Source organism: Passer montanus, unplaced genomic scaffold, assembly GCF_014805655.1.
Source record: "Passer montanus isolate IOZ18808 unplaced genomic scaffold, ASM1480565v1 scaffold54, whole genome shotgun sequence".
In the NCBI taxonomy this organism is placed as follows: Eukaryota; Metazoa; Chordata; class Aves; order Passeriformes; family Passeridae; genus Passer; species Passer montanus.
Window position 1 is genome coordinate 3,792,499 of NW_024370374.1, and position 19,503 is coordinate 3,812,001.

The 19,503-nt window shown below is 43.7% G+C and overlaps 1 protein-coding gene across 1 annotated transcript in view; it reads right to left on the reverse strand.

Annotated features, from left to right (window-relative positions):
• KIAA1549L (KIAA1549 like) overlaps positions 1-17,807 on the reverse strand; it is a 78,159-nt gene extending 60,352 nt beyond the window's left edge. The window contains exons 1-8 of the mRNA XM_039724969.1: positions 17,642-17,807; positions 15,550-15,882; positions 11,746-12,360; positions 10,289-10,401; positions 7,374-7,593; positions 6,103-6,236; positions 3,708-3,870; positions 544-603 (exon numbers count right to left, since the gene is read on the reverse strand). Coding sequence (XP_039580903.1) covers positions 544-603; positions 3,708-3,870; positions 6,103-6,236; positions 7,374-7,593; positions 10,289-10,401; positions 11,746-12,360; positions 15,550-15,882; positions 17,642-17,807 — 1,804 coding nt within the window. The remainder of the gene's footprint in view (positions 1-543; positions 604-3,707; positions 3,871-6,102; positions 6,237-7,373; positions 7,594-10,288; positions 10,402-11,745; positions 12,361-15,549; positions 15,883-17,641) is intronic.
• Positions 17,808-19,503: the final 1,696 nt, after the last annotated feature.

Here is a 19,503-nt window from a genome sequence, read left to right on the forward strand (position 1 = left end):
CCAGTTATCATTTCTCAACTCAAAATTATTGTGCATGAGAATGTGGCACCTGTGAAATGACTTGATAAAAGTATTTTGAAGCTTAAGAGCTTCAAGCGAAAGATGAAAAAAATCCCTGCACCCAGATAGTCAGCAAATCAAAACAAAGTTCCTTGGTGTAAGAGCTTCACCTTTGTTCCTGGGTTATGTCTACGTGTCTCTTTTGATTTCAGATTTAAATCCATGTCCCAGGGTATAAATAAATAAATAAATAAATTGTCTAGCTGTGTCTCAAAACTCTTGGAAGGTAATGCTGCTCTCAGAATTGTTTCAACCAAGGTGCTATAAATTCTGAGGTGGGTGTTGGTTGCTGGAGATGTCTCTGTTCAAGATGATCTATCACTCATGCCACAGAGTGACTGTAAGTACATTTGCTCAGCTGAAGGCAGGTTCAGTGGGCAGCCACTTATTTCTCTGTAAAATTACTGCACTGCTGTTCATATAAATTAGCACTAAAAATTATTACCTGAAGTGCCTGGAGGAGGGAAGGACATTAGAAAGTACCTGTTATCACCCAGTAGTCTCTAGTTGATTCCGAGACATCAAGGTTTGGATACTCCAAAGCTTTAAAAACAGAAGGTTAAATTATGTCATAATATTCCAACATCCTACACATTATGCATCCCAAATCCCTGACAGCAATAAATAAAATTGAACTATGGCCCAAGAGGAGATCTGGAGCATAATTTTCAGGGTTACAATTTGTTTTCTGTCTGAAAAAGAACACCAAGTGTAAACAGAAGAAGCATTGCCATACAAAGTAGAACATATATCTCCAAACAGTGCCAAAATACTGGCTGGGACAGAGTCTGGATGAAGCCCAGGAATGCCCAGAACTAAGAAGGATAGGTAATAGGTGTTGTATTCATCTCTGCTGCTTTCTCCCTGCAGAAAACCAGATGGGATTCCATGATGATTCTGTGATTAATCCTTATGTAGCCCAGACCATACTTTCAGCCTAAAATAACATGAAAATATACCAGGATCAGACTCCACATGGACTGCAAACGAGACTAACAAAACTGTGAGCACACCTTGGAGTGTGGTGCTCTCTCACTGTGCACCACTTAAGGCATTACTACCATATGTGTCTGCATCTGTGAGAAACTGATATTTGCTGTTGTGATGCCTTTTGTTAGCTCCTCCATCTCCAACGTGCACTAGGCTGTAAAGCTCAATATGCTGCTAATTCATTCCACAGCTCAGCGTTTGTTCAATAGATGAATTCCAGGAACTTAATTCAGAAAACATCCATGCTCTGCACGTTGATAGGCTGCTCCTGAGTCACCTTGATTTTTAAACCCCAAAGTGGCTGGGAATAGTAAACATTGTAAAAGATTTGATTGCACATAGTAGCTGCCTTTGAGGAGCACTTCACAGCATGCCCTGAGCTGTGCATTTCCAGGACAGACTGCAAAGGCTCTGGAGGAGCCACTGGAGCCTACTGGGAAATAACATGCTTGGAGAACAACCTCAATATTTGTTTGATAAACTGAGACAACTACACTGCCACATGAATAAGCATCAAACACTCTTCAAAGGAAACATTTTCCAGACACACTATCAGTCTGGAGCCGTAAACACTGCGCGTGCATTAAGTTCATGAGTTTGCAGCACAGCTGCTGCACTGGGAATAAAACCAAGAGCTCCAAAATGAAATATAAGCCATTAGTTGTTAAAGAAACACTAGCTAAAGACTTTATCAGGTCTGTTTATCATGTGTGGGGATCAGCAGACAACTGCAGTACCACAAGAGGCTTGCTGTGTGACAAATGGCTTGCACAGCTCCTGACTACCAAGCATGTGCTTGTATTGCCTTTGTGAGAAGCACCACAATCCTCTTCCTATGCAACAGCCCTATTTTGGAGGCCAAACACTTGAACTGAGCACAGCCAGCACCAAAAGTTCCTCCAGCTCTCTCCTTGCACTCCTGGATGGCCCAGGAGATGAAAACATGTCCTAAACGCAGGGCATCATCAAAAAGGAGACAGTCTCATGAGGAATGGTGGACATCCCGTCTAGATCCATGACCACACCCTTTACCAACAGCCTCTCTCCCTCTGCCTCCCCTTGCCTCCCCTGTGGAAAGACTTAATGAAAACACAAGCCCACTGTTGGAGCCCTGGATGCTGAGAATTTCAGACTTTCTGTGCTGACAGACTCATACCCCCAGGAGAGCACTGTATTTGAGCTGAGGCTGTGGAGAAGGCTTCTAAAATTGAATGATGGAACTGGGATTATGGGTGTGTAGTTTGATTAGAAGTGTGTAATAGCATGTGGTGAAAAAATTAGAGTTTAAGATTTTAATAGATGGTATGTGACTCTTACTCCGTGATGGAAACTCAGACTCAAAAGTGCACCAACACAGTGCAAGAACTTACAGGGCAGTTTCACCTATTTGTTTCCAAATATCATAATTTGATAGGTAATGCCTCAAGAAAGACATACAAACCTCCTTTCCCAAAGATTTGCACATCCACCTAAGTTAGTTGTGATTCCTGACTGCTTCACAGCAGAGAGAAACCACTTCTCCCACAGAAAGCTCATCCTGCAAGTCACTGGTGAATTGTCCCATGTAATTTCTCTGCTGTTGGGCTGTTTGCAAACAAAATGGACTGAGGGGAAAAAAAAAAAACAAAAAAAACACCGAACAAGCGAATTTGTGTTTTCCTCAGTGCTCACTTTCCAACAGTCTGCATGTACCCAGCATGTCTCTTCTCACCCCCAGCAGACACAGAACTCCAGTCTGCAGCGAGCTTAATTTCACACATCACATCAACAAGCAGATTAAACAGAAATCCCCATAATCAAGTGTCTTGTCCCTTTAATCATTTTAAAGAAACTAGCAGGCAGAGTCAGAGAGCACATGCACCACACGGGCTGCCCACACAATTGTCTCCAGCTCTCTGTACCTCAGGGCCTTCATAGCAACAGCAATGCAAGAAAACCATTGATGCCCAAGTGCTCAGACCACCTGTAGGCTGAGGGTGCAGTTCTCAGCAAATGCACCAACAGCTTTTTAAAACAGAAGCACAGGTGGAGCTCACCCCACTGGCCAAACACACACTCCCAGCCCCTGGAGCAACCACCAGGGCTGAGGATTCCCCTCAAGCAAAGGGCTGTGCTGAAGATAAAGCTCATTCAGTGCTGGGCTAAGCACTCCTGAAATGAAGACTTTGGGACCTTTTGTTCTTTGCTTTTCATAAAACTACAATTTTATTTTGTTTGCAACCTAGCACAGGAATTTATTTTTTTTATTAATGACAGAGCATATATGTTTTTCCTTAGTTTTTTGCCAGTGTTGCTAGCAGCCAAAATAAACACTGAACCCAAGGGAAAAAAAAATAATCATCTAATTTCCCCCCCTTTTTTTTTAACAAAATACAGTTTAAAAAGTAAGCAGAAATTAGCACAGGAATTTTATTTTTTTTTTATTAATGACAGAGCATATATGTTTTTCCTTAGTTTTTTGCCAGTGTTGCTAGCAGCCAAAATAAACACTGAACCCAAGGGAAAAAAATAATAATCTAATTTCCCCCCCCCTTTTCTTTTAACAAAATACAGTTTAAAAAGTAAGCAGAAAAACTACCTACAATCCCTGAGTTTGACAACAAAGCCAAATTCTGGTGCTGGCTAATCTTGATGCTGGGAAGGAAGCACATACTTACATTCAGCAATGGTGAGAGGTGGGTAGGTGAGGTAGAAACCCACCAGCTCAGCTGACAGCTGATTAAGAAGGTTGCTGGAAATAGTGCCATTTAGAGTTGTGCTTTGATTTTTCACTACATAAAACAGAGTGACAGCTTGGGAGACATTGGAGGTGTTCAAAATCTGAAACAGAGGCAAAATATAATGCGTTGCTGTGGTTCAGCTCATAAAAAAAATAAAAATAAGGCAATACAAAGAAACTGGGGAAGGGCTAACCTGAAGAATGGATTAACTACATCTCATCCTACTTTACTTGTGTGATACTTTAATCCCTGCTTTAGCACTTACAGGGTTCCTGGAGAACAGCAGCAGGCAGAAAAGGGGCAGCCAGGACTGAAAATGTTTTCCCCTGTTTTTACCAGGAAATGTGGGATGAGGGAGAGGATGCTTATCAGAAAAACCATCCAGTGCTTGATGCAGAGAAATTGTGCTGTTTATCTTGCTGTCTTTGCTGCCTTCCTACTGCTGGTTTCTAGACCCACAGATTTTCCATATGAAATTAAGGGATATCATGTCTTTGTGTCCCTAACATCATATGAATCCCTGCCCTCCTCCCTACTCCAGCTCAGTGCCAGTTTCTTCCTGGGCCCAAATCTGATTACTACGTTTTGAGGACCAATTCTATTCAGTAAGTACTAGATGGGATTCTCAAACACCAGGAACAAAACCCACATGTTTTCTTGAAAAACTTACACCTGAGAGCAAGGGGAATGGGGTTATTTGGCTACTGACAGGTAGGCCCAACAGCATTCATGAATGTTATTTAAATACTCCATTTTTATGGTTTGGATCACCAAGTTAAAGGAAAAACCATGGTACAAAAAAAGCATCAGACGAGCCCAAGGTCAGACCAAAAGTCTGCCTAGCCAATGTCCACCTACAAATGGCTGGAGCAGAGGGTTGGAGAATTAGCACAGGACAAGAGGAATAAATGGCTCTCAACAGTGTAAGATTATTCCACAGCTGTGTTAGAGCCATAAACCATATGCCTGGGTTTTAAAAGGGTTGATGACTTTTTATTCTATATCTTTGGCCAAGTGTTTTTTGTAATTTCCACATTTTTTTTCCTCCAGTTACATCTGGACATCTTTACCACACAGTGTGTGAAAGGATGCTTCTTGTTATTTAAATCTGAGTAGTTCTGTTATAGGAAACCCCAAGTGGCCACTCCTGATTCACTAGTAGCTGGAGAGCCATGGCCAATTTCATTTCTTCTTGCATGGAAGATGCTTCATTCCTTTTACCCACCTTCCCTCTACTCTCCTAGGGCAGCAATGCCTTTTCTAAACTGGCTCTATCTGCTCCAGAACTGTTCCCCAGTTTCCAATTAATCTAAAGCCCTCATAAGTGTTTTGTTGCATAGACTTAATCTTTTGCATGGTACTGGAATAACTTTAAAAAAATTTATCATCAAGATCACACCCTTGAGTCTCTTACTCCCCAGCTTATATGTTGCCTTCAGGATCTCCTTCCTGTCTCTCCTTAAATTGGCAACACCCACAAAAACAGCCTTCTCCTAGTGCTCTTTCCAAAATTGCTTAGGTGCTTTTTGAGATCTGCCACTTCCACCACAAGCAAATTAGGCACCATGAAGTTCCCCTCAATGCCACGGGTCCAGCTGTTGAAAAACTTGATCATTAATCACTTTATATTCTGTGGTAGGGCCTCTCTTGCCCCATGCTTTGCTGCCTCTCTGACGTCCACCAGTTTGAGCATGAGCTCACAAGAAAGAGCACCAAAATAATTAGCAGAGCACTGATGGCAAAATTTTCTCCTTCTGAGGCGCACAGTCCATACACAGAGTTTTATCAAAAATCAAAAACATATCATAATATTGCCCAGAAGGTAATTTCTCTAGTCCTGAAGTATGGTATAGAATGTAAGAGTGTTGGCCCACTATACATATAAAGGTGTGTAAAAATTTGTGGTGAATTTGTGCCCGTGAGTATGAAACTGAAATGCATACCAAGAGAAAGAAATCTATTCCATTATTTCAGGGCTTAAAAACAACTGTGCCTGGCACCATCTTTATACCTGAAGAGCCTCACTGAAAGCAACTAATGTGTCAGAATAACATCTTCAGTAAAAACATCAATTTGGAAGACTGTGTTTTTATACTTGGAATTTCATTTATATAACTGAAGTGCAAGCAGTAAAACTCCAATTCATGAAAAGCAACAGTCTTCTATAAATCAGGCATTTGTAAGTTTTCCTGCAATGCATAAACAATCTTACTGCAGATGAAAACAAAATTCCTTCCACAGTGGCTAGCACAGGCACTGTGCTGGAATAAAAACACACACCTGGCAAATAACCAGGAGGGTTTGGCAGCAGGCAAAGCACCCAACACTGTACCTGAACAGTTAAGTTGTTGCTGGTGTTTAGGACCTTTCTTTCAGCATCCTGAAATGCTCTCTGGAGCCGCTGTTCCATGGTCTGAACAAATTTGCATGACTGAATATTGTCTGTTTGACCCACAAACTGCAGCTCTGGAAAAAGGAAGGCATTAGCATGTGGACAAAGTATTCTCAGTTGCAGCACCAAGAACAAAATGATCAATTTACACATTAAGCAGGTGAAAATAATGCCACTTCAGGAACTGCACTAAATTAGCCTTAATTAAGACAAAATGTAAGAATTAAACAGCATTGTTAGAGCTGATACTTTCCACAAACAAATGGAGATTGCTTCTGCAATGATATATAAGATGGTAAGGCCTGTTCACTGTGCATATACTTGCTCAGAGCCAGGCAGTAAGCAAAGTCATTCAAAAAAGACAAGTTATAATCTTAAATCTTGTAGGTCATTTGGTCCTGCAAAATATAATCAATCATAATATTGATTCTAATTCTGTTTTATTTTTACTCTAGGAAAAATGTACTTGTAACTGCCATAAGTATGTGTATACAAACATTGTAAGCACACATCTAAGGAATATTTTTTATCATTTAATATATCATTTCAGAGCACTCTGCCCTCTCCTAATCTTATAGTGCCCCACAATTACTCTGCAGTGATGCTTGCTGCTGCATCCCCTTGATGCCTTTTTGGGACTACCTAAAAACAAAGGCCAGACAAAATTAAGGAAAAAAATGCAGTTGTATTTATCGAAGGGCCTTCGGGTACATTTCAGGCAGACAAAGCCCACCCAGGGGCTACACCCAAAAAAATGGATGACAGGTCATGGGTTTCACACCTGGGTTTCATACCATGGGTTTCATGGGATTTATAAACTTGGTCCATTTGCATATTGGGAGTTAATCCTCCAATTACAACTTCAGGTAATGAAGTAATTTACCCCCAGTTTGCTGCCCCCAGCTCACTTTTGTTTCCATCTCTCGGGGCAGTGAGGTGTCCTTGATTCCCAGGCCTGGAGAGGAATTGTTCTGCCTGCCCAAACTGGGAGAAGAGCAGCTAACCCTTTATATGGAGTTTAGAGTCACACACTAAAGAATTGCAGGGTTACAAATATACGAAAAATAGAAAAGCTAAAATCCTGAGACATCGCCCTCACAGCAGTGCCCGCAGGACGCCTGCACGCAGAGCAGAGCCTGGCCTGCTGCCCCCAGAGAGCCGGGCAGCGGAGCACGGACTCACACCCACCCTGGCAGGGACCCCTCGCTCACCCGTCTTCAGCTGGAAGTGGTAGGCGGGCAGGGGCTGCCAGGGCAGGGCCAGGGCCACCAGGGCCTGCAGGTGTGGCACGTGCTGCTTCATGTCCGCCGTGGCGTTGCTGAGGCCGTAGGCGAGCAGCTTCTCAGCGACCGCAGCCGGCGTGAAAACCAGCCTGCCCCGCGTGACGTAGTAACCTACCGTCAGGTTACTCGACTGCTCCAGGATTTCAACCTGAAACACACAGGGCAGCATGTTTTTTTTAATTTTTTTTTTATTATTTTGTGATTTTTTTTGGAAGTTTGTGGAAACCCAGGGCACCGGGAATGTTTCTCTGTCTGCTCTGGGGTGCCCTGACCCCCAGGGGAGCACTGACTTGGACCCTCATTCATGGAGAAAGTTCCCTAGACTTCAAGACAGACTAGAATCCAAAGAAGTGTGAAATAGATTATAGAGAATAGTAGTATATAGAGTGCAGGTGTATCCCTTGGTGAGAAATTTAGGTTTTGGGATTTTTAGTATGTTGTGAATGGAAGCAAGATGGAGGGCGCAGGGTGTCATCCTGGTTTTCTTCTGCATGCTTCTTCTTCCTTCTTCTTCATGGGTTTGGGTGGCATTTTGTAATTGGACAGCAAAGTCCACATTGCAGGCTTCCTGGGATCAGTTATTGGGTTAAAAGGGAAAATAATCTAGGTGTCAGTTCTCAACTGGATAGTTTAGTCTTAAAAGACCTTGTAACAAGAGATTGTTGGCCATTTTGTGCTTTGCTAATGGAAAGCTGCTGAACTCATGGTTGTGAGACTGTTTTACTGATAAGAAATAATAAACACTTGAGTCTGAACATGAACTATCATCTCAAGTGCCTTCATTGCAGACCCAGAGAAACCAACAGCAGTTCAGCCACTGTTTGTGGATGTGACAGCCTGGTTAGAGAGTGAGAAAACTAGGTAAGTTTTTCCAGAATCAGCCTGGGAGTTAAAGAGGAACAATGATCCAATTATTAAAAACAACCTGCAGGTGTTGTTTTCCTAATATCTGTTTTCTTGTTATTCTCATAAGATTGTTTATAAATGGGTGTCTTGTTAATTAGCCAATCAGATGAAATGTATTGATTGAATGACCAATCAGGTCCACCTGTATCAGGACAGTGTATAAAAGAGTGTGTAAAAGTAGTAAAGATGGGCACTTTATGCCACTCAGCCTTCTGATGATTCTGTGTCATTTCTTACTAAACAGTGACAGCTGTTTGATGGGGTTTCTCACCCTGAATATGTGTCCCTTGCAGGGTTTTTATCCTATAATCCCCTACAAACACTATGGGGTTAGTTAGTGTCATATCAGACAAGGTGTGGATGCTGAGAACTGGTCAGAGAAGAGAGTCAGATAAACTTGCCCAGGAATTGCTCTGTGAAGTTTTGGGAAAGCTCAGAGAAGGAATTAAAACAATTCTTAATCTTTGCAGCTGGTGTTGTTTTCTCCTAAGGTATTTACAAGAGACTGGTGTGCCTAATTAGCCAAGTGATTGAGGACCAATCAGGTCCACCTGCATCATAACTGTCTATAAAAAGTGTGTGGTTTTTATTAAAATAGCATTTTGCCTTCTGAGCCTTTGAAGTCTATGTGTCCTTATTTATCCATCCTCAACACAGTAGCGACAGACACGGTATTAGCAGAGCTGCTCAGAGTGTTTTAGGCCTGGTCCATGCAGCATGAGCCCCGAATTGAAGGAGTGCAGAACTGCTACCACAGCTGCAAAGCTCCAGGTTAGGCTGGGCCTTCATCCGTGCACAGATACTGGGACATTTTACATATGCATGGAAAAACACAGAGCGCTTCCAGCTCCTCCTCCGTGCCTGAAGTTCACTGACTTTATGTCATTCCAGATTTTGCAGACAGATTTTTGAAAGACAAGATTTCTAATATTTGATTGGGCTGTCTCTTATCTCCTGTTCTCCTGTACTGTCCCAGGTGGTTAAGTCTATGAGCGGACCTATATGAGTGGAAATGTCAAACCACAAGAATGGACACACTGTGAGTCAAAACATGAGCTGAGTTTTACCTCAAAATTCTGTATTTTCCTCTGTTAGAAGAAAGCAGCTTCTGTCAGTTTGTAAAAAGGCAGGAGACTAAACCTGGTAGTTTTTATTGCTGCTGCCAAGGAGCACACAATTCCCAAGGCAAGTGACATCCTCCACACTTGCAGCAATAAAGCGTGAGGACCGAAGTCAACTTGATAACCTCTGTTTTGAGAAAAATTACTTTTTTCCTTCCCAGAGGCTTGGATCTCACACAAACCCCAACCTGAGTGCACAGGAAGCTGTGTCCAAGGAAAAGGACCCTGGCAGCCCACCCGATCCTGCTCCCACACACAGCAGTGCAGAGGTTCATGCAATTTAGCTGCAAAGTGATGAACAAATCACCTCCATTTATTTTCAATAAAACATTCTTTCTCCCTGCTTGGGATTCTTGTTCCTGTGAAATTGCACCTGTCAGGTACTGGGTTTTCAGAGCAGGGAGTGGACTGACAGCAGTGACATCCCATTTACCAGCCATGCTTGCCATTGATCCAGCCTGAGCACAGCAGCACCCGGCTGCCCCCAAGCAGAAGTCACTCCTGAGCTGGAGGGGGAAGAGGAAGTTGCTGTCAGTAGTCATTTGCCAGAGCACACTAAAAAGAAGTTTGCATTTCTCTCTTCTTCTTCATCAAATAAACCACTAAAACTTTGGAGTATTCCTTATATTTTTAGAGACCAGAGTGCATGCCACCTCTGCCGTGCCACCTCTGCCTGTTCTCCATAGGAAAACCTCAGAGCTCCCCTCCAAGAGGCTTCCTGCATCCAGGGACACCACTGGAGCTGCAGGCAGCTGTGGTTCTTTGGTGGGAGAGCTGTTTTGGTGAAATCATGCAGGGAAAGCCAAGCACGCTTACCTGAGCGCTGACATTCTGGTTGAAAGCTTGTCTCAGCACTTGGTTGAGGCCTTTTCTCACACTCTCCCTGAAGGCATTGCTGATCATCATCCTCCTTGTGTTCAGAAACAGAACTGTGGAGCAACAAAAGCCACAGGGTGGTTTGAGACATCACCACGCTCTTGTTTGCTTTCCTTAATTGTTTTACATTGGGCTGGCTGTGCAGGGATCATCAAAGCAGCTCGGATTAGCAGCAGCTCCAAAGACAAGAACTGCAGGGGCTCAGCAGCTCCTGAGCTCCCTATTCATCCCATGGCAATAGCCCATTGTTTGCATGTTTCCAGAGCAAGGTCTAACAAATGCAATTTCATTAGCAGCAACAAGTCTTTGCCATGCTGCCTCTCCAAGGAGGCGTGAGGCCACTCACTGCCTGAGGACAGACTGGCACAGCATTCCCAGGGGACCGAGCCAGAGCTGCACAGGCAGGCTTCACATCTTCATGGCCACAGTTACATAAAAGAAATCTGCTGTTCCACTGTTTCAATTGCTTCCTATTTAGAAAGCATCTGTATGCTTTCTTTAATAAACCTATCACTACCTTCTTATTTCTCACTTATAATTTGCAGAAGAAGTTTTATAGCTGTGTTGAGTACTTTCAATTATATACTGTACACAAGGTACTTCTATCTTTAGAAATAGCTGTTGTACTCATCACACTACTGATGGGCACATTTAGCAGCTAAGAAACACACATTAGCTCCAAAAGCTGCTTATTTCACTGTAGCCTGTATCATGCAAGGTCACAAACTCTTTTTTGTACCTATTCTTTGCTGAGATCTCCCAGACACACATCTTCTGGTGCTGTGCTGCCACAGGGAGTCCATGAGAAGCCTGGGCAAGGTACCTCTCCAGGCCCCTTTAGTTCAGAATTCTTACAGCTAAGGAGAAGCTGCCCATGAAAAAAACAGCCGGAGCCAGAAGTGGCACTGCTCACATAGAAAACTCAAAATCCTCCCATTTTGAAATGTGCAACTCTAAATGCTAAACATAATTTTCAAGTGGATCTGTACTGATAGAATTAGGTGTGTATACTAGAACAGAATAAGTTTTTTGTGCATAAACAGTGCTGAGGACCAAGGCAGGTCACTGCACTGTCCTCTCCAGTAGCACAGACTCCTCACTGCAAAGCAGGTACTAAACCATGCCAGCTTACAGGGCTGTCCCTCCACACAGGTGGTCCTGCAGTGACCCCTGAACTCCACAACACCTGATCTCACCACTTCATTTGACACATTCATGTTAAAACCCAAGCCACAAGTAAAGCCAACACCATTTCCAACTAACAACCCTGCCCGAACCCATCTGATTCACCAGCACAGATCAATCACTGCTGCCCCACATTCCTGGACTCTGGGGTGTGTTTCTCACACCTCACAGACACAGCAGAGCCCTTCAGCAAGGCCAGAGGCTGCACGTACCTGTCTTCACCATCATGTTGGCAGAGAGCCGGCAATCCAGGGAGGGAGCTGCCGTCATGTTAGCGAAAGCGGCTGCTGCCGTGGTGTCAGGAGCAGCAGGGCTGAGTTCCACGGCAGGAGGGGGAAGCCTAGTTGTTTTCGCTGATGCTGTAATAGATGTCAAAGCTGCTGTCATTGTCAGTGGGGATGGGGTTGGCCTTTTGCTGATGTCTGAGCTCGGGAACTTCTGGGTGTCAGTTACTGTTGTTTCTATCTGCCTTGGTACGTGGGCTGTGGGTGTGAGTGTGGAAGCTGTGACCGTGCTGCTCTTGGGGGTTATGAGCAGAGCTGGCATGTCCAGAGGTGAGGCAGTCATGTTTCTTGTTGCAAAAGGAAAATCTGCCTGTGTTCCTAGTGAGCTCAGATCCGGTGTCAGTTTTGTGGCAGTGTTATTTTTTGTTAGTGTCAGGATCGGTGTGCTTAGAGCCATCACGGATGGCAAAGGTGTGTTTTCAGTGCCTAGAGAAAAGAAGGAAGAAGCTGGCACTGGTGAAGCTGGAGATGATTTTCTTGTTAGTGGTTTTGCTTCTGAAGTTTCTACTGTAGGTATTGCACCAGAAGATACTCCAGATAACACTGTAAGAACAGAATGGGTAAAGTTGGTTGTTGACAAAAAAGGAGACTCTACCTGTGTTGGTGATGCATGGACAGAAGTTATGATGACTTGACTGCAGAGCACTGGTGGTAAGGGTTTGCAATGGGATGCCCTTGGCAGCATTATTAGATACGTTACTGGGAACTAGACTGACTTGTAGCATTTGTGTCCCACTCATCCTCACTGAATATGGGTGGATATTTATCAGCCATAAACAAATAACAAGGGGGCTCAACTGGTTGTCTGCAAATTCTGGAAAATTCCCAGAACCAGTGTCTTCTCATGTTGCCACATTCTCTTCATAGAGAAAAGCAAGGCACAATTCTTCCCGGGAATATTTCTGAGATTCACATTATCTGAACATCAGAGAAAGGGAAAACACAATTCTTATCACTTGCTGTGCCTGTGTTGTGCCAAAGTAGAATGCAATATGGGGGTTGTTTATCCAAAGTGAGGATGTTTTGTTTCCTTGGCCTATCAGGGCCAGGAGATGTGTGTGTGTCAGACTGTCACGAGACAGAGATGAGAGAGTCAGATGATAAGTACAATTCTGTACAGTTAGAAACAAAAGTAAGTGTGTGGCAAATTCAGTTTAGATGCAATGTATATAGTACAGTATAATAAAGTAATTAATTAGCCTTCTGATAAGTTGGAGTCAGATGTATCACTCTCTCTCCCCTCGTCAGAGTCATCCTTGATTTACAATATTCTCAGATAAAATTATTCAAGAGAATTGAGCAAAAAGGATTGGTTAGAGGGAAGGGCAGTGTGCTGAGGGTGACACTGCTCCTGTTTGGGGCTGAAGTAGTCAAGCTGTCAGTGAGCTGAAAAGCCAGCACCATTGCTGTGCCTAATGTTTTCAGTCAGTAATCTTTCCAGCATCACTTGTTTGGGATTCTATAGAGCTAGGGAGAGCACCTGCAGCATTAATAGGAGGCACATGTAAATGGAGAAGTGCTTTCTTATGTATACTGATAGGAACCTCTCCAACACAGAAGAAATCAGCAATATTTTCAGACGTGTTTCCATGCTTTTTTTGCACAGAGTCAGGCATTGTCAATGCAGCAGCAATGGATGAATACTAAACAGGAGATGTTTTCAGTGCAAGACCATCTACATCAAACTCTGAAAAGTTATTCTTTTTAGGAAAGGGTAAATTTGAAATGTTTTGACTATAGGATGTATATGTATAGTTTGCTGAAGGGGTGGAGAAGAGTGGCTGCTGATTTGTATTCATTTTGTTTTGCAGACTTGCCACTACTGAGTATGGTGCATAGTAGTCATCTTCCAATGGAAAAGTACTTGGAGCAACCTCCCTTCCTTCCATTTGGACTGAAGTTTTCACCAAAGGAATACTAATGCCAGCTGCAGACAGCAATGCTTTATTGGTCCACGCAGAAGCTGAAGTTACAACTTCAGGAAGGCTGACAGGATCTAAATTGCTTTCAGAGTCTGCATTCAAAATCCTGGAAGAGGCCAGAACTGTGGCTGTCCATCACTATTGTCATGGAAACAAGTGATGGCAACGTACCCGAGCTGGAGGCATGACAGAGGCCAGTGGCTTTTTATCAATTGAATACAAAGTCTGACCAGAGGTTAAATGATTTAAAGCTCTTGGAGATGAATATTCTGCATGTGGGGGTCACAAGAGTGGGTACTCTCATCTTTCTGTCTTCATTTGCAGTTCCATCTGAACTTTCCAGGTGGAAGATGTGCAGTCACAAAAGCAGTAGTGGCAGGAGTATTTGTGGTAGCAGGTTCAGGTTTGGGAAGGCATACAGTGGAAGTAATTAATGGCACTGCAGCTAGATCAACAGAGAGTCATCGTGGCCATCTCCAAAACACTGTCTGGTATCCTTGATCCTGTGAGGAGTGTACAGGTTTGGATACCTGGAGAAACTTGGGAGAGCTGAGTTCCATAATGCAGAACATTATTAGCAGTAAAGTTCACAGACATCTTTGCTGTCACTCCTCTTGAGAAAGGCTGTTGAGCTCTCCTTGCCACAGGAAAGCCACCAGGATTTGGGAGAGCAGGGCAGAAGCAGCTGCTATTTGCCCGCTAACTTTCATCAGTCCAGTTTCTGCAAAGCTGTGATTCAGAGGCAGCAGCGGGAGGGATCTGCAGCCCGTCCTGCTTGGCTGCTGCCGCCCTGGGACTGGCTGTGCGTGCTGCCCCAGTAAACACCTCGTTTGTCTCCGTTAGCGAGGGAGACCTTGGGCTTCTTGGAGAGGAGTGTGCTGCATTTCTAAAGAGAAAATCTGTTTTGCTTCTAAATTCTCCTACTGGCAGCACTGCACTGCGAGCGTGCTTTGCATCTGGAAAAAGTGATATTGGCAGTGAAAGGGAGGACGTGCTCTGTGCTGAGCTGGAGACCTCAGCCGAGCTCTTGGAGGCTGATGGCATGAAAGGTGCAGGGTGAGAGGCTGTAGTGCAATTAGTCAGTGCTGTGAAAGACTGAGGGTGACTCATTGGCGGTATTACATGTGGAGTACCACAGCATGGAAGACTGATGTAGGAACCGCTGCTTTCTCCTGAAAAACTGATGATGGCAGAAGAGTGGTACCACTAATTCTGCCAGTCAGTGCTGTCCTAAATGGCTCCAGTAGAAGAGACATTTTACATAATCTCATCAAGGAACCATGACAAACTTTTGGAAATTACTGTCAGGGGAGACTGATGCATTTTTTGACCCAGGAATATCAGAATATACAAATGACAAAGAGGTCCTTTCCAAAGGAAACCCTTTTCCCACTAACTCTGTGAAATGCACTGTTGTTGATCCAATGAAAATCATGGCCCCCATAAACAAGCTGGGACCCCTTCTGTGATTCACCACACTGGAATGCACCATGCTTACAGCACTATTCCTGCTTTCACTAACCTGTGAGCTAGCTGAATCTGTGCTGAAGAAACCTTCAGGATCTGCAGACAAAGGCACTTGGATGGGCAGTACAGCTGGTTTAGAAAAGGTAATGGCATGAGGTGACTGGATTACCAATGAGGAGGATCATGGTGATGGAACAGCTGCAAGCATGCCTGATCCTGTTGTGCTTTCTCTGGAAATGGAGGGTGTTTTCTAATGGCACTGGCTGGGATGGCACAGCTGTACTCAAATGTGTCACAGGTGGTGTGGTGGGCAGTGTGGCAAACATACCAAGCTGAGGCAAACCTGTTAGAGCAGCTGTGTCATCTGCATCTTGAGACGACGGCCTCAGAGGCGACTCGGCTGAAACCTCAGCGGGTTCCTGGGGTGCACTGCTCCCACTGCCTTGGTAGAGGGAGGGCGACAGGTGCATCTGGTCCAAAGTCCTGGCACGGGCGCCAGTCAGCGTTGTTTTGATCATCTGAAGCAAGTCTGCGTTCTCCAAAGTCTGTCCCAGAGAAAGATCAGCTACTGAGGGAGTCTTGGTTTCTGTGGAAGGCCGTGTTGGTGATAGTATAGATCTCCAGTTAGGAAAAGATCCTGTAGAAGGAGCATCATTGACATGCTGTTGCCTGACACCTGTAAAATAATAAAATTAATAGTTGTTATCTTGTTGCTACAAATCCAACACAAAATGCATTATATTTGGAAAAACAAGTGATTTTTTTTGTTGTTTTCAGAGTGCATAAAAATTCAGAGAAAGTTTACCAAAAAAAAAAAAAAAAGCCCCAAACATTGAACCCAGTGAAAGGTTCAACATGACAGATTTTAAACCCATTTTGGCCATGCTATTCCAAAATCCTACTTTTACCAGGGATGTCTCAACATACTAAAAGACACATCCTTAAGCCTGGGACAATTCTTGAGGTTATCATGAGTCACCCTGTGTCAAAATACTGTGAGAAGATGGGTTTAGAAGCAGTGCAGAAGGGGTATGGGTTTTGGCAAGCAAGCTTCACTGCCTTGGCATGCAGTCTGACATGGGAATAGTCAGCACTGGCTGTGTTCCTGCAGGATGCATCTGGAGGTGCTCATCCTGCCAGCTCTAATAACGCGCGCAATTACAGACACAAAAGGAAGAAAATAAAACAGGGAGGAACAAGAGGAGAGGGGGGCAAGATCCAAAACAAATTAGGACATTAAACTCTTTTTTTGACATGTGCAGATGCACAACACATCATTTCAAACACTAGTTTACTCTGCATTCAACACCATAATGTTCCTAGCCTTTGTTTTCTTGAAATGATTACAGTTATCCTAAAATCACAGAATGGGAACACTCACATTTGTATTAATTTAAAGATTAAGATTCACTCAAGGGTAAAATTTGAGGTGGTAGGGTTTCTTTTATCCTTCCCTGTCAAGACAATAGATCAAACCTCAATCCTGGCACTTGGTACCATGCCAATCTCTGTCCCCTTGCATAGCCAAGCAGAGGAAAAACATGGAGCTAAATCCTGCCCTCCAGATGCTGCACATCTGGATCGGACACAGAGGATGCCAACCTCCTCCACAGCCCCGTGAATAACACAGCATAACGGTGTGGAAAAACAAGCAGAGCAGATCTTGAGACACATAAAATGGGCTGGACACTGGCTCCAGCCACCCATGAACCCAAGGGTCAGCAGAGCCAGCAGCACCAGCTGGGATCAGCCCACATGGACAGGAGCCAGCAGTGGGAGACTTGACAGCACAAGGGAGGAGAATGGGTCACGTTGTACCTATTTGTTTAAATCTAAGTTTCTTTCTTTCTACAGTTTTCTTTCCTCCTAAGTTTCTACACCACCCATTCTCAATATGCACAGCCCACAGTAGATGATCAGTTGATCAGACCAGCTCCTTCAGGCTACTGTGTGAATTACACAGGAATGTGCTAGAATTATGATCAGCATTTTCTCTCTCTAAAACACAAAACAAAACAAAACAAAACAAAAAGAAAAAAAAAGAAAAAAGAAGAAAAAACCCACACCAAGATAAGCAAAACAGTAAACCAAAACCTATGGGAGATCTTCCGTTCCATTTTATCCCTCTATTTAAGAGTTTTATTAAGCCATGGTGAAAAACAGCCATTACTATCTCCTTCACTAAGGTGCAAGAATAATTACAGTCTCCAGAAGCAATTTGGTTTAGGGAAGCAGCTCCAGGATGGGCAACGGAACAACAGAACAGAGCTCTGCCCTCCAAGCAACCAAAGAAGTCCCCAGACCTTTCACCTGACACAGGTTAACTTGCACACAAGCAGTCTGGAGAAAAGCAAAGGGAGGCAGACACAGGGCTACATATAGCAAGGAGAGACAAGCAGGGGAATAATGAGCCAAATTCACTTTTATGGATGTACTCCAGAAGGTCAGCAGGCTGGACAGGAGGCTGCAGAGTCCACCAGCAAACCTGACCCACCAGGAGAGGTTTGCAGCACAGAAGGGACACTTTTGTACTTGGGCCTTGGCTGCTGATGTGTCATCAGGGGACTGGAGACTGGCGTGGCCTGGTTTCTGACACTCCATGTGCTCCACCCTATGGTGGAAGGCACATTGTGTTCTAGACTGTGTTTTGGTGGCTTTTCCTTCCTTGTGAGTCTGGCAGATTTTTAACAGAGGGTAGGAAAGAAGATGAGATGAATTTTGCTCAGCTAGAATGGATTCAAACATGTGCCTGAAATTAAGAACTAGCTGATCTGCTTTGCAAAACCAGACTTTAGGCAACCTGCAGCTTAAATATCTCTGCTGCTGAAGTCATCATTACCCAACCTGTTGCACCTCTGACTGTCTTGTTTCACCTCAGAACTGAAAAGTGACTGCAAAGCCTTTTGTGGGATTTCTTTTAGCACTTAGTCCTAGAACTAATCTAGCACAAGTATTAAAGGGGACTTCAGCAAGTCAATGTTTTTTAATTTCCAAAACAGCAAAACCTGTCAGCATCAATTCTCTCACAGGCTGCACCATTCTTCACACAGTTCTTCACACGTTGGTTTAATGAGAATGATTACGAGCAGAGAGACAACATAAACCTGGAAAAAGCATTGATGTTATGTCATATTGACAAGAAGTGAAGAAAAGTTCAAATATTGCAAGAAGATAAAACACCTAGTAAATATACCCTCTGGCCACTTCTTTATTCCAGTCCTTCAGTTCTTGTTCCTTCCATTCCCTACCAACTGCCAATTTCTCTGCTCATGCCCATTAATGAAGTCAAGCTCCCAAGTTAGTGGAGCATTAAGAAAATTATAAAATATGCTGCAACCTATGTATGATGGTGGCATTCCACTGCAGCAGATTCTCTTTTATTCTATGCCTATGGAGAGATATGGACTGTCAGCACCTGTTTCAAACTGCCATAAATTCAGCATCCTGGTAGTAACCAGACAGACAAAATACACGGAGTTTAAACTGAAGGACATACTCTGTGCTTGAGAATTGTTAGGCTGGCATCAACCACTACAATTCCCTGTCAAAAACTGTGCAAACCAGGACTGCATCATGGAAAAAAGGGCAGGCAGGAAAACATTTCACTTCTACATCTATTAGCAGCTGAACACACTTGATGAAGGAGGAGACAACCAATTCATATCAACAGAAAAGCCACAATGAGATCTCCCCACAGCATGCATTGAGCACTGAGCCACTTCTGGTACACACCAGTAGCTGCTCCTCCTGCCTCTAGATTACCTGTTATTCTTGCATATCTCAGCCTGCTGATGAACCACCACCTCCAAACATCCCAAAATCCATCTAGCAGTAACCTCATTACAACAGCCATCACTGATGAGGGATCTTTCCATTAGCAATAATGAGGAATATTGCCAGAGCAGGAAGATAAAAATCAGTCCAGTTTGGAGAAAACCATGTTTGCTACATTTCTGAGCACTTTTGTGCACACCTAAAGGACCTCCACCTCTCCCCTTTAAGGCAGTGAGGGTCCCCATGAGGAAGGTGTAGGCTGCCATGAGGGCACCCCTCACCTTCTCTTCTCCAAGCTGAGCAAGCCAAGGGACTTCAGTCACTTCCTCCACATCTTGGCCTCAAGGTCTTTCATCACTTTCATCACCCTTCATCATTCTAACAATGTCCTTCTGCCACTTCTGAGTCCATACAAAATATCAACTCAAAATATCAACTTCAACAACAGAAGATTTTTGTTGTCTCAACTTTGGTTGCATTACTCACAGATCACCTGGATTGATAACATTTAAAAGTGGAGCTG